Below are 15,681 nucleotides of genomic sequence, written 5' to 3'. Positions count from 1 at the left end.
AAAAGTGAGAAGGACCACCATGCAACATGGAAAAATTGATATTGGAAATTTCATAGGAAAGACTGAGAAGGAAAAGTTCCATTCTATAATACTTTATCTATTGGCCACCTAAAAGAGAAAATAATAAAGCAAAATGAATAATCAAATAAATAAATAACTAAGGCATGGCATTATGTACGGGTACGGTGAGTTAACGGGACGTCTGTATACATAATGTGGAAAGTGCACAGTGGAGGAGGAGGAGGAGGATAAGACTGATGAAGTGAGGGAGAGAGGAGTGCTGCATTCCACCCGCATCACTGGAGAACCAACCAGACATTTAAAACTCCTGTTGTGGTATTGATTCATACAGCCAACAGTTCTCTCTCTCTCTCTCTCTCTCTCTCTCTCCCTCTCAAAATATTATCCTTTCCGACTCTCTACCCCTCTTTCTCACCAAATTCTATGCATTTTCTCTCCTCCCCTCTCTATTCTCTCTCTCTTTTCCCTCGACCCTCTCACATGCATCTTCATTCTCCATCCCTTTTACCTCACTAACTATGGTCAATACATTTCCCCCTTCGCTTCCTTTCACTCTCCCTCAATTCTATTTTCATTCTCGCTTAGTCCCCCTTCGCTATCTTTTTCAATGTACCTTAGCCCTCGCTAGCCAACGCGGTGTCCCCTTTCTCTCTCTCTCTCTCTCTCTCTCTCTCTCTCTCTCTCTCTCTCTTCTAATGTCTCTTTCAAAAGCAGTCAGTCTTTTATCTCCTGCCTTTCTTCCGGTATGATTGATGTGGCTGGTCATTACTTCTTATTGTCTGTTCGTCCTCTGGGTAATTTTGGGTACTTGTCTGTATGTCTTTTGTCAATAATAGTAATAATGATGATGGAAATAATAATAATAATGATAATAATAATAAAATAATTAAAAATAATAATAATAATAATTTTACCTCCTCCATAAAAATCATAAAATATAAACAAGACCATTTTTTTGCACAAAATAATCAATATACCATGCAGACGCGCTGATTCTTTACTGTTTTGTTCTGCCTATCTTCAGATACTTTCATTCTGTTGTAGGCAATGCCCCGGCACTGAGTCATCTGAGTAGAGTGTAATCCTGTGTGTACTCTACAACACACTCATTCCTTACAGTAATTAATAGAGTTGTTGGATAGTTTCTCATGTTCTTTTAGATATTACGATCATTTTTTCTATCCTGCGTTACGTGTCTTATGTACAGCATGGAAAAATATTTGGAAAAATAGCTGCATTATTACAAGAGTTTTCCATATATCAAGTGTTTTTGGCACCGTTACTGATGACGATAAAAATAATTTCATTATCAGTATCAGACACACGACAAGCAACTAATTAATTATGTAAATTTATGCCTGCCACCTCAACAAACGCCATTACAACATACAACCACCGAGGATTTAAGAATTGAAGAGGTTAGGTTCAGGGCCATTTACCTTCTTCCGACAAGCAACAATGTGGGTCTGTACCTCATCTGCCTTGGGACACACAGGTAGGGTAATATTTTAAACTGTTCACCACTGGATGTACCACTACGCGGCTGGATATCGTTTTTACTCATATTAGGATGGACATTTCGAGCCACAGGGGTTTGATACAGCCTTTCGTTAAAAAAGACTTCCTTATACTGAATAAAACTCCTACAATCAGCAAGAATAAACAAAAAAAGACGTCACCTGGGCTCAAGGAATTCAGTTAAAAAAAGACCCCTTGACTAATGGGAAGAAAATCCAACCCCATCACTACCCTGTTTTATTATATTCCTGTTGCCACCTGAGGACTTCACTTAGCCCAGGATGGATGCATTATGGTGAGGGGGAAGGATTTGTGGTTGTAGGAAGGGACATTCAGTGTGTGTGTGTGTGTGTGTGTGTGTGTGTGTGTGTGTGTGTGTGTGTGTGTGTGTGTGTGTGTGTGTGTGTGTGTGTGTGTGTGTGTGTGTGTGTGTGTGTGTGTGTGTGTGTGTGTGTGTGTGTGTGTGTGTGTGTGTGTGTGTGTGTGTGTGTGTGTGTGTGTGTGTGTGTGTGTGTGGCTCAGGTGTTGCTCTGAGTAAGACATACAAGTGCATTACTACCGCGTCGCCCACGGTAAGTCTTGCATGGACGGACACACACACACACACACACACACACAATGCACAGAAGTGACAAACAATTTTCTCCTCACCACTACTACCGATTGCACACACACACACACACGCACACCACACACACACACACACACACACACACACACACACACACACACACACACACACACACACATTCATACATAAGAACATGCAGGCAGGCACGAGCTCGCGCTCAAAGTCAGACCCTTCCCAACACTGTAACTTGAAACTAGGAATTGTGAGAAGTGGCACTCACTCCATCAGTACCACCGCACGCACACGCAAAGCATACCACACACGTACACACTCAACTTGCTTAGGAATAGCACTTCAAATGAGTATATACAGTACAGTAGGAAACTGTTTACATATTTAACTTCACACACACACACACACACACACACACACACACACACACACAATTCTGTGAAGTCCATACGCAAAGCCTTTCAGAGACGTACTTTATATAACTAATACCACATACGCACATGAACCTACCACCACACGCACATCGAATCAAAAGCACACACGCTCACTGCAGACGCATACACGCATCGTACTCATGAACACCAATAAACTCATCCCTACACAGACACACGGCAAAAATCATACAACTGGTGCGTACATAAAAGCGCACTGAAAAAACAAACACAACTACATTCACCAAAGATAAACGAGCTGATGGACACTCGTTTCAAACACACACACACGCACACACCAACTCACATGCTGTCTATAGGCTACGAACAAAATTTTTTAAAACACACACACACACACACACACACACACACACACACACACACATACAGCGCGAGCACTGGGCCTCTCTCTCTCTCTCTCTCTCTCTCTCTCTCTCACACACACACACACACACACACACACATACAGCGCGAGCACTGGGCCTCTCTCTCTCTCTCTCTCTCTCATGGCTAAGAAAAATTAAACTTATGGTCACATTGGTGTAGAATAAGGAAGAAAAAACGGCAAGTATTATTTTTCACGTGTGTTCGACTCAGGGCACAGGCTTGACACTCCGCTCCCTGAGGCCCACCAGTCCTCCTACGTGCCACACACCTTCCCTTAATGAAACTGAAAGCGCCAAGGTGTAGACAAGCCACCAATTTCTGACTAATTTCTGAAGCATACGGCGACGATGGGACAAGTCTGACATTTCTACTTCACTGCTGACCACACTTCATAACATGGGTTGCAGGATGATCATATTAACAATAACAGGTGTTCCTCAACTGAGTGTTAAATATCTGGGACTTGCTTATGCTTTCACGCACTCAACAATAACCTTCTCCTCCCATCCACTCGCCCCAATTCTCTGGCACGCTACTGGGATCTGGGAGCTCGACTTTAAGACCACTGATCACGAAATTGTCTTGAATGATGATGGAGATCAGATTACGTCTGGGTCAGGAGTCGGGGAGGGGGGGGACTAGGGTGAGGTGGACTAGGTATGGCTGGCAGGGCAGAGCACACGGCAGGGTAGAACAAGGTAGGGTAGGGTAGGGTAGGGTAGGGTAGGGTAGGGTTGTGTAGGGTTGGAGAGGGTAGGGTAGAGTAGGGCAGAGTATAGTTAGGAAGGGTTGGGTAGGGTAGGGTACGGTAGGCAGGGTATACCAGAGTGAACTATGGCATAAGGTATAGTATATAACAACAAGGTAACGCGCGGATGGAGGAGAGGACATGATAAATGAATCTCCATGATATAAGCTACTTTTTTTTTACACGGTGTTATCAAAGAACAAATCCCCATCCAAAATCAGAACGAAACACGAAATAACGACCAGGGGGATCAGAGCACAAGTAACGATAGAGAGACGTGACGCAAAATAAAACAAGGCAGAGTAAAGCAGTTCCACGATTCCATACACAATAACATTTTTGACTAAGCCCTGACAAAGAATAAATCACCAGCCATAAGTCGGAGCGAAACACGGACTGGCTAGCGGAGGAATCAGAGCACAAGTAATGGTGGAGGGACGTGAGAGGGATATCGGTGATGGTGTGGAGGGAGGGAGGGAGAAAGAGCAACAACGTTATGGACGTTGCCAACAAAATATCCGACCGTCATACACAGCTCACTAAATGGACGGACATCAAACGGAAGGGAGAACTGCCTCTCTCTCTCTCTCTCTCTCTCTCTCTCTCTCCAGTCATTCAGTCCCTTGTCACTCACTCACTCACTTTCCTTGATTTAATTCTCGTACACACACACACACACACACACACACAAATACATTCTCTCTCTCTCTCTCTCTCTCTCTCTCTCTCTCTCTCTCCAATCACTTTCCCTCTGCTACCGCTCTTCAATCCACAGTGCAACACGTATTCCCTCTCGCTTCAAAAGTAATAACCCTCTCTCACACATCTGACTAAACCTCTCTCACTCCTCGAAATAAAATAAATCCTACAAGTAAGGGGAAATATTACGTACGATAACACACTTCAATCAATACTTTTTCTTATTCTTCCTATCGCCAAACAATCTTTTTTCAGTTTACGGGTCACCTCTTTGTCGTTGTGGTCCCAGGCTCGTCTAAAAGTGAACCCGGTGGACTGCAGGCTGAAACTATCCATCTCTTATTTTCCTCTTTTCGGGAGAGAGGGAACTGAGGGACGTCTGTATAAGCATGTGAGTGTTCGGTGATATCAGTGCCACCGCGGGAAGGCGTCTCCCTCCAGCACCACCCCTACTGGTACAGCGATTAAACACGGTTTCCGACAAGCCTCGGAGGTATCGTGATGTCTTTGGTCATTGTTTCTTACAACTCCAAAATGGACTTCTCTCTCTCTCCCTCCCCCCCTCTCTCTCTCTCTCTCTCTCTCTCTCTCTCTCTCTCTCTCTCTCTCATACGGTGGGGCGTTCGTTTAGTGGCAGCCAAGAAGAAAGATATAAAGATGGCTGCACAGCTGGATGGATAAAGAAACAATATGACCTATAACAAACCTAAACAGATGAATGGACAGAAACAAAATATAGAGAATGCTGGACAGATAAACAGATGGATCGGCTGTACCAGACAGACATAATGATTAGGTAGCCAGGTAGCGTTAGAAAAAGTGAGAAGGAGTGGGTGGTGTGCATGTTACTTCTTAGAACTGAGGAAGGTCGAGGTCGTGGCAAAAGGTCAGGGGTGTGGAAACACGAGAAGAAAAAAAGGTGAAAGAGAGTGCGACCAAGGATGACGAAGGTGATTGATTTAAGGGAATGTGCAACTGGGACGTCTGCCAACACACACACACACACACACACACACACACACACACACACACACACACACACACACACACAAATGCACATATAACGTATACACATACAAACCAGATATATAGATGCACAGATACAGACAGGCTGACAGTTTGCTACAGGTAGCTAGATAAACACAGATACTGTATGCAGACAGAGACATACAAATTTCAACAGATCGATCGACAAAATGATTGACAGACAGCTACAGACAGGAAGACAGAGGCAGATAGATAAACAGACAGACAGCCAACCAGCTTTGCGTAAGGGTCTGGTATAGGTGACGGGTAGTGTTACATATCACGATGCTGTTGCCGAGACTACTGGAATACTGACAAATACATACACACTTTTACAGAAGAGTTGGGTGAACGCAAGCATATACTGACAAATAACAAACAAACACAAAAAATAGGCAACGCTACGCTGTTACAACACTCCATCTGACCTTGCACATACCCCCCGCCTCACTGCACTCCTAACCAAGCGCATAACGGCCCTCACCCCAACCCCCCCTCTGTATAACAAAGACAATAAAATCAGTGATATGGAATACGGAAGTGTGATAAGAAGTAAAAAACCACCACCCTCATCGTTACAACCACTATCATCATCATCACCACAACCACAATCAACATCATCACTACCACCACCATCATCATCATCACCACAACCACCACCACAATCATCATCATCATCACTACCACCACCATCATCATCACCACAACCACCACTACAATCATCATCATCACTACCACCACTACAATCATCATCATCACTACCACCACTACAATCATCATCATCACTACCACCATCATCATCATCTCATCACTACCACCACCACCACCATCATCATCATACCACCACCACCACCACCACCACCACCATCATCATCATCACCACCACCACCACCACCACGACCACCACCACCACCACCATCATCATCATTACCACAACCATCAACACCATCACCACCACACCACTATCACCATCATCAACCCTACATTGTTGCAACCCTCCATCTGACAAAGCACATACTCCCCACTCCCTGCACACCTAACCATGCACATATCGGCCTTCACTCCCTCTCCCTCTGCATGACACACAGACAGAAGGTCGCACTGAAATCTGAGAATTTTTTTTTTTTTTTTACGTTTTCATTATTAAAAGAAAAACTACTTATGACACAGCATTCTACCTATGAAAAAGCACAAGCTCACTGGAAGACTTAAGTTCGTGAAATTTCATGACTATAGTTAACGCTTTCTGAGATTTGCTCCGGAAAAAAATAATCTCTATGCCCAGACCCCCAAATCTATGGACGGTCACCTGTGATAACAATACCCTCCTCTGACTCTGTCTGGTGGAGGGTAATAAAAAAAAACAATGAATGAGTTACTGACGCTGATACGAAACTCATTTGATTAGATCGAGACCGGACGACAATGAATACGGTAATGACGATGATGATAATGTTGATACTGATGACGATGATGGATGATGATGATGATGATGATGATGATGATGATGATGATGATAACTGATGATGATGATGATGATGATAAATGATGATGATGATAAATGATGATGATGATGATGATGATGATAATGATAATAATAATAATAATAATAATAATAATAATAATAATAATAATAAGCCGGTAGGCGATGATGGCCAGCTCTAAGCAGATCAAGCTTTATCAGTGACCGGAAGTGCGTTTCGACACTAAAAGTCACTTCAATATGGAGGTAATCGAATGCAACATTCCTCCCAAGAATCAAGAACATGGCTTAATAATCTTCTGAGCCTTTGTATTTCGCGCGAACAAGGTCGTAATTTTTGCATTTTTCATATTTTCTGCACTTCATGACCTTTGACCCCTGACCTGGCGGACACACGTCACGCAGGTACGAAGCACACCTGCAGTTCTCATTAACGTCTATAAACAGGGAAAGTTTCATTCGATTCCATCCACCTACTGTGGAGCTAGGAAACTTGAAATTCGAGGAATAGCCCACCAGAGGTACAACTTCTCGGTGGCGCTGCCAGTGACTGGAGGTGAGTTTCGACATGAAATGTCATTTTTGTATGGAGGTACTCCTAAAGGTACTTCAGTGCAACATTCCACCCAAGAATCATGGCCTTAGTTTAACAATCGTTGAAGCCTTAGCATTTCACGCAAGCATGGTCGTGATCTTAGCTAGTTTCACCATTTTTGCATTTGATGACCTTTGACCCCCGACCTGGCCAATGTAGCACACAGGTGTACTATAGAAAGTTGTAGTATTATTCATTGTCTATAAGCATGCAAAGTTTCATCTAATTCCATTAAGCCGCTGGGGAACTAGGGGGGCATTTTTGAAAACCGGTACTGGTTGCTAGGGACGCTGAGCCCAATCTTCGCTGGGCTGCCACTCGAAAACTAAGGGAAAGAGGGGAAAACAGATGGCATACTTCCAATAGGGAATGACCTAAAGATTACACCTAAATAAGTCAGAGCTTTCTACGCCCATCAGTAATGCATCTACAGCTCAAAACGTGTAAAGTACGAAAAAAGCGGCCGTTGCTAGGCAACTACTCGTTGCCTAGCAACCAAAACCTTGCGAACACAACTAGGTAATAGACTGGTCATTGTGTCCAAGTTTGGTCAGAGTCGGTTAATTCTGAAAGTTAGAAATGCCTCCCACAATTAAGCATGGAAGGAGGACCAAAAGAAAGAAACCATGCAAAAAAAAACGCGAATAACAATAAAGGCAGCACGAGCCAGCCAAAAATAATAATAATAATAAATAATAATAATAATAATAATAATAATAATAGTTAAACTGATGAATACGATGGCTATGATGGTGATAATGATGATAATATGGCGATATTGATGATAACAGTGATGGCTATAATGAATAATGGTAATGATGATGATGAGGCAGATGGCGATACTGAAGATTTCTGACAATGACGATGATAATGCCAATAAAAATGACGACAAAAATGATAAAGATACAAGTAATCAGTCCACCAAGAAGAACTTAATTTTTCACGAGTTCTTGTGTGTTAGTGGAAGATACTGATCCTTCAAATTAAAAAAAGAATATACGATTATGATGTTAAATGACATCGATCAAAAAAAAAAAAAAATCATACAATTCTCCAGGAGCTTTTGTCTTAGTGGAAAAAAAAAGTAATTACGTATGCAGGAGTAAAGCACATTACTAAAAAAAATTAACACAGAAAGGTAAATACATACGCCATATTAAGACACAATGATACAATAATAAGGAAAATTATACTTGACAAAAAAAAAAAAAAAAATAGACACTGATACCAACAAATAAAAATGTACGTACAGTACGTATAGGCAAAAAAATGTTAATAGTAAAAAAAGAAAAGGAAAACAAGAAAAGGGTCTACAACTGACATAGCTGTATGAGGCCAGGGTGCTAATGGAAGATACTGAAAAGAAAAAGAAGAATGAAAAGAAAACTGTACGTGATAATAAAAGACATATACACGAAAAACTATAGATCACACTCACACTGTTCTGGGTGAGATGTGGGTGGCAGACTGAAAGATACTACCAATAAAAAGGACGTAGACTAAAAAAATACAATAAGTAAAAATAAGTAAATAAATAAAAGGTGCACACTCACGTAGTTCTGTGCGAGGTCGGGGTGGTTGTGCTGGATACCATCGTCAAGGATGGAGATAACAACGCCCTTGCCAGTGTAGCCACGCGCCCACGCCGGCCCAACGTTCATGTCGTAGCCGCCCACCGCACCCTCCCGCAGGTACCACTGCTTATTGTACAGCGGGTCCGGGAACCTGCTGGAGAAGAAGAAAAAGAGCTAGGTTAGAGAGAGGGAAGACGGATGGAAAGGGAGAGGAAAGGGATAGCGAAGAGGGGTAAGAATAGGAAAAAAAAAAAAAATGTTGCCCCATGTTCACGTCTATGAAGAATGGGAAGATGGTTACGTCTATCGATTACACTACGGACAGGGAGATAGATATGGGAGGAGAGAGTGGAAAGACTGACTGAGTGATGACAGTACTTGATCCTGGCAACAAAACAAAGGTGAGGGAGAAAAGAGAAAGGAAAGAAAGAGAAAAGATGAAGGAAAGAAATAGAAATGGGCGAGGAATGGGTGAGGGAGAAGAGAGTTGAAGTCGCAGCCGAACAATGGCCTCTCCTTCAGGTATCACTGCTTACTGTACAGAATGAAAAATGTTAGATTATTATTCCTAAGCTCCTACGATCCACTCTGAGCTAACTAAAACTATATTGAGATTGAAATAGAAATAGATTTTGTTCCAAACCAGGTGATCATAGTATTAACACTTGATCCGAACAGTTAAACAGGGAAGGTGGGGGAGGGAAAAGGAAGGAAAAAGGGAAAGAAGTGAGTGGCCGGAGAGAAGAGGAGTGAAAGGAGAAGAGAAGTGAGATGAACAGGAGAATGCAGAGAAATGAGGGGAGGAGAAAAAAGATAAACGGGAGAGAGAAGACAAATGAGAGGAAGGGATAAAAGAGGACATGGAAAGGCAGAAAGGAGGAAGAGGGGAGAGAAGGGGAGGAGACCGGAACAGGGAGGAGAGGGTGATGAAAGGGGGAGAGACGAGGGAGGACTGGGTTAAGAAAGGAGGAAAAGGATCAAGAAAAAAGTACACAAAAACATGCACACAAGTTCATATTACAGCATGTATATATATATATATATATATATATATATATATATATATATATATATATATATATATATATATATATGTATATATATATATAAAGAGAGTAATGAATTACTTTACCCGGTATGTCGAGCAGGAGGGTCAAAGTTGACATGGGACAGTGGTGGCAGATATGTGAGGAAACGAAGAGAAAATTGCATAAACACCGAGAACATCGAATTTAGGGAGAGGAAAGAAGGGCGAAAGGAAAAAAAAATATTGAGGCTAATGGAGAATGCCTGTAACCTCTTTACTGCGACAGTGTTTTTATTTTCACAGCTGTGTAAAATCGCTGGGCTGCAGAAAGAATATAATAGGGGATGCCATCGTACTGAACTACTTTAAGAAGGTCCGTGCAACGAAGTTTAAACAGGGAAATAGCGGCAAGGATAGGAGGAAAAGGGATGGAAAGAGAGATTAAAGAGTGAAGAAAAGGAGAGGTGAGAGAGATGAAAGGAAATGAGAGTAGAAGAAAGGGATGCGAATGAGGAAAGAGAGAGAAAGGAAAGAGGGAGGAGAGGGAGATGAAAGAAATAAAATAACAGGAAATACCACATGATACATTACGAAGCTAAAGGGAAGAAGGATGAAAGGCAGAATAGAAAAAAAATGTTAATGGAGACTGCGTGCCTTTCATTACGTTTGGCTGCAAGAACATGGCAATATTAAGTCATGGTACTGAACAGAAGCGAAAGAGGAAAGTTGAGAAGGTGAGGCGGTGAGCTGGGGTGATGAAATGAGGTCAAACAGGGGGAATACATAACTAAGGGAGCAAGAGGAAGAAGGAATGGGAAAATTGTATTTAGGAAAAGATGGAAATGAGATGGGAAAAAATAAGCCCACAGAAGAAAGAATAAGCTGTATACAATAAAAGATGTGATAAGTTAGAACGGAAAAGTGTCAATACGAAAAGGTGTAAATAGTAAGAAAAAAAAATGTATATAATAAAAACACACAGAAGAATTGGTAAGCTGCAAATAAAAAAATTAAAAACGAAAAAGTGAAAGCTGTAGAATAAAAATATAAAGAATATCGGAAGAGAACAAGTCTAAAAGTATTTGAAAAAATATGCAAACCGGGACTGAACATAAGAAATATAAAGCGAAGGAGAGTAAAACTGTAAATTCTAAGACAAAAGCAATAACTAAGAAGAGGGACGAGGTAACTAGGAAGAGGGGAAACCGTATATAGGAAGAGAGAGAGGGGAGACAGCTGATATGGGAAGAGGAATGAGAGGGGAGAAGTTGGTGAGGGGACGCAGGAAACTAGGGGAAGAGAAATTATATATATATATATATATATATATATATATATATATATATATATATATATATATATATATATATATATATATATATGAATATGAGAGAGAGAGAGAGAGAGAGAGAGAGAGAGAGAGAGAGAGAGAGAGAATAAAAGATAATAATAAAAGGGTAAAGAAAAGATAAAGAATAATATTGAGAACATGAAAACAGACAATACCGTACGAGTAATGAGAAGATAAAGGACAGTAATGTAGGAATAAAGTGAAGCTCAAGAGTAATGAAGTAGGAGTAAAGAGGAGATAAAGGGCTATAAGAATAAAGAGAAGATGTAACAAATGCCACTGTGAAGGAGGCAAGTGTAAGGAAAGAGGGGAAGATGCATGCAAGGACTGGCGGGGAGTAATATGAAGAGATAGGCAGGTATGTGGATAGATGGATACATTGGCAGGGAGACAGATACACTGATTCTAATGCATATAGTGGATGGATGGATGGATGGATGGACAGATGGATGGATGGACAGACAGATGGATGGATGGATGGATAGACAGATGGATGGATGGATGGATGGGCGAATGAATGCATGAAAGGAAAAAGAGAAAGAAAGAAAGAATGAATGAATGAAACAATGAATGAATGAATGGATGGATGGATGGATAGATAAAGAGAGAGATAGGAAAATGGGTGGTATGGAGGAAATAATGGACGTACAGCTGGATGGATCAGTGGATATACACACAGGATAATATATATGGAAAGAAAAACTAAAATATCAATAAGAGAGAGGGGAAGAAGCGTACAACTGATGGTTTGGGGTAGGCTAGTACAGATGGATGAATGGGTGGGTGGGTGGGTTGGATAAGAGGATGGGTGGGTTGGTGGATAGATGGATGGATGGATGGATGGATGGATGGATGAGATCACGTAACGAGAACAAGCCAGGACCTGAAATACATAACAGCAGAGAAAAAGGCCTGAAGAATAAAAGGAACAATGTATGGGAAGAGAATGGATGAATGGGCGGAGTGAGAGTATTTTTAGAAGGTGGGAGTCTGAAAGGAACGAAGGAAGAATAAAAGAAGAAGGAATACAGGAAGGAAACACGGAGGGATGGCAATGGAAGGGAAGGATGGAGAAAGATGGTAATATAAGGCAACAAGAAAGTAGGCTAACATGAGGGTGAAAGACAAGGAAATAAATTCAAACAGATAAAGGAAGTACAGAGGGGAAGTATATGAGGACAGACTCTCAAACTGAAGAGGTGAAGGAAGAAAATATGGAAGGAAGGAAGGAAGGACGGTCCGACTGGATGGAAGGCAGAGTGTAAAGAAAGAAAGGACGATGGAAGGAAGGAAGGACGGATGGAAAAGGAGGCAGAAAGTGAAGAAAAAAATGGAAAATTAGGATGTAGGGAGTGAGGATAAATGGGGAGGGGTGCTTAAACTGGAGAAAAGAAGACAGAAGAAAGGAAACACACACACACACACACACACACACACACACACACACACACACACACACACACACACACAGTCAAAACACAAAGGGTATGGAAAAAATAAAAAAGCTACAAAATAACACTTATGCCCGACACGAACTATGCTCACTTGAACTTGACCTAAAACTGCAATCATACCATCTTGAATCCTGAGCTGTAACAAAATAGCCAAATTAGAATATGGTGCAAGTCACGAGGAAGTGCCACTGGAAGGATATGGATTAGAACTCTTGTCTTCCTCTACCGTTAGACAATGTGAAGAAACCGAGAAAAGGCCAAAAATCTGTCAAGTAACGACAAGAGAAATCCAAGTACAGCAAACACCACGTACCCTACTCCACATAATTACACTCCTTCACCCTCATCCTTTTTACCTTTGGTATTTTCCTAAACAAACCTCTTCTGGGAGAAAACTTACAGCATGGAAGAATGGGTGAATGAGAGGAAAAATGAGGAGCGAGAAAGAACAAGAGCAAAAGCAAAGGGAAAGAGGAAACTATGAAGGGGGAAGAATGAATGAAAAGAATGACCTGAAGGATGGATAAAGGTCATGAGGGAATAATGAATGGACGAAGGAATGAATAAAAAAAAAAAAAAAGAGAAAAGGTGGCTGGGAGGAAGAAGGGAGTACAGCAGAAAGAACGTTGTGAAAGGGGTTTCCAGGGAAAAGCGAGAAAAAGAAAACGGTTGGGGGAAGAAAACAAGTGGGATGAAAAGAACTGAAAATACTGAAACGTACAATTAATAAATAAGCACACACACACACACACACACACACACAAACACTCTATATATCTATATCTATCTATCTATCTATCTATCTATATATATATATATATATATATATATATATATATATATATATATATATATATGCAGAAACTTCATCCCACTTAGAAGAAATATAAAGCTGACCGAAGGAGATATAAAAATAGAGACAGTGAGTACTTTCGTATATTACTGTACATCTTTACATATATATATATATATATATATATATATATATATATATATATATATATATATATATATATATATATATTGCACACAACCACACCCACACGCAGAGAGAGAGAGAGAGAGAGAGAGAGAGAGAGAGAGAGAGAGAGAGAGGAGGTGATAAAGCAAGAGATGGGAAAAGGATAAAGAAAAGAGGATTGTGTACTTAGGACAGGGGAGGGGGGGTGGAGGGAGAGAGGCTATAAAGTGGTTGCTGGTGTGAGAGATTGACGAATAGATGTACCGTAGATAGACTGATACTGTTTTGACATAAAAGAGCATATAAAAGTATATAACAGGTGTGTGTGTGTGTGTGTGTGTGTGTGTGTGTGTGTGTGTGTGTGTGTGTGTGTGTGTGTGTGTGTGTGTGTGTGTGTGTGCGCTGCGTGAGAGAAAGAGAGAGAGAGAGGGGGGGGCACAAGGAAGAGGCAAATAAAAAATTAAGCGATAAATGAGGAAAGAAACGAGGAAGAAAGATACAGACCAAGAAGATATTGCTGATGACGATACGGGGTAGGCCAATAAAAAAAAAAAAAAGAAGAAAGACGAAAATGATATGAAGAACGGGAAAACAGGAAAAGGAGAAAGAAATGAAACTGAAAATGAGTGAATGAATAAAGGAAGGAAAGAAGGAAGGAAGGAAAGAAGGAAGGAAGGAAAGAAGGAAGCAAGGGAGGGTGGGAAGGAAGGAGGAAGAGAGCAAGGACTGGAAGGAAGGAAGGCAGAAGGAGGATGAAAGAAGTTGCTACATAAGAAGGAGATAAGGCGATTACGGCAGGTAGAGGCGAGGTCTAAGGACGTGAAAGGAAGAGAGAAAAGAATAAGAAGAGAAAGAAGGAAACAGAAGAAGAAAGAGACACTCACGAAGGAAAAGAATAAGTGAGAGGGAAGGACGAAACAATGGAAAAACGAACGAAGGAGGACTGAAGAGAAGGACGTAATAGAGGAGAAAAGAAGAGAAAGGGGAGGAGGAAACGACGGTAAAGGCAAAGACGGAAAGAAGACACAAGAAAGAAAGGAAGGGGAAGGGAAGGAGGGGGAAAAAAAGTGACTACATGAGGAAGTAAAGGCGATTATAGCAATTATGGAAAATAGGTGCTAGTTATAACGACACTTTTTCCGTTTAAGTAAGTGTGTGTACATGTGGGAATGCTGATAAGAAGGTATGTTTATCAGTATGCAAACTGGTATGTAACAATAAACGTTGGTATAAAAATGGGTAGGATAAGTACATAAGCAGGTGTAAAAGTAAGCAGAAAAGTAAATAAGTATGTAAGTAGGCAAGCTGGTATGTAAGCAGATAAGTATACAGGTCTGTGCATTAAAGTGTTAATAAAATGGTACGAATATGGTTTGATAAGTACGCAGATCTATAAGCTGGCTGGGAAGTAAGTAGGTATGCAGATGGGTAATTAAACAGATAAGCACGTAGGCTACAAGAGTGGGCAGGTATTTATTTTCATATTTTTTTCGTGTGTCCGACTCTAGGCATAGGTTTCACAGCCTGTTCCCATGGCCGAGCAATCGTCCTACATACCATACACCTCCACATGTCACCACTTCGGCGCTAACACCCACCATCCATATTGAATACATGCTGGAGCTGTCTCATACAGGACTGGTGTACTGCTATTTGCGGGGGCATTTTTACGACATGTCGGCGGGTCTTATGGTAAATCAGTAAAATCTGCTTTATGAAATTCAAATCTTGAAACTGTTGTCTGTCCCAGACGGGATGCGAATATAAGCCCATTAGGACTGCAGACCACCTGTCCACCGATTCAGCCGCCGCCTTACATAAAT

At 41.3% G+C, this 15,681-nt stretch overlaps 1 protein-coding gene across 1 annotated transcript in view; it reads right to left on the bottom strand.

The window, feature by feature from the left end:
* Positions 1-15,681, bottom strand: part of LOC145393552 (furin-like protease 2) — a 758,736-nt gene that overhangs the window by 238,524 nt on the left and 504,531 nt on the right. The window contains exon 4 of the mRNA XM_080267702.1: positions 9,045-9,219. Within this exon, the coding sequence (XP_080123828.1) occupies positions 9,045-9,219 (175 nt within the window). The remainder of the gene's footprint in view (positions 1-9,044; positions 9,220-15,681) is intronic.

Source organism: Coenobita brevimanus, chromosome 24 (assembly GCF_032717465.1).
Source record: "Coenobita brevimanus isolate Jiangsu-jjx chromosome 24, ASM3271746v2, whole genome shotgun sequence".
Classification (NCBI taxonomy): domain Eukaryota; kingdom Metazoa; phylum Arthropoda; class Malacostraca; order Decapoda; family Coenobitidae; genus Coenobita; species Coenobita brevimanus.
Note: the sequence above shows the minus strand (reverse complement) of the source record. Positions and strands in the feature narration are given on the sequence as shown.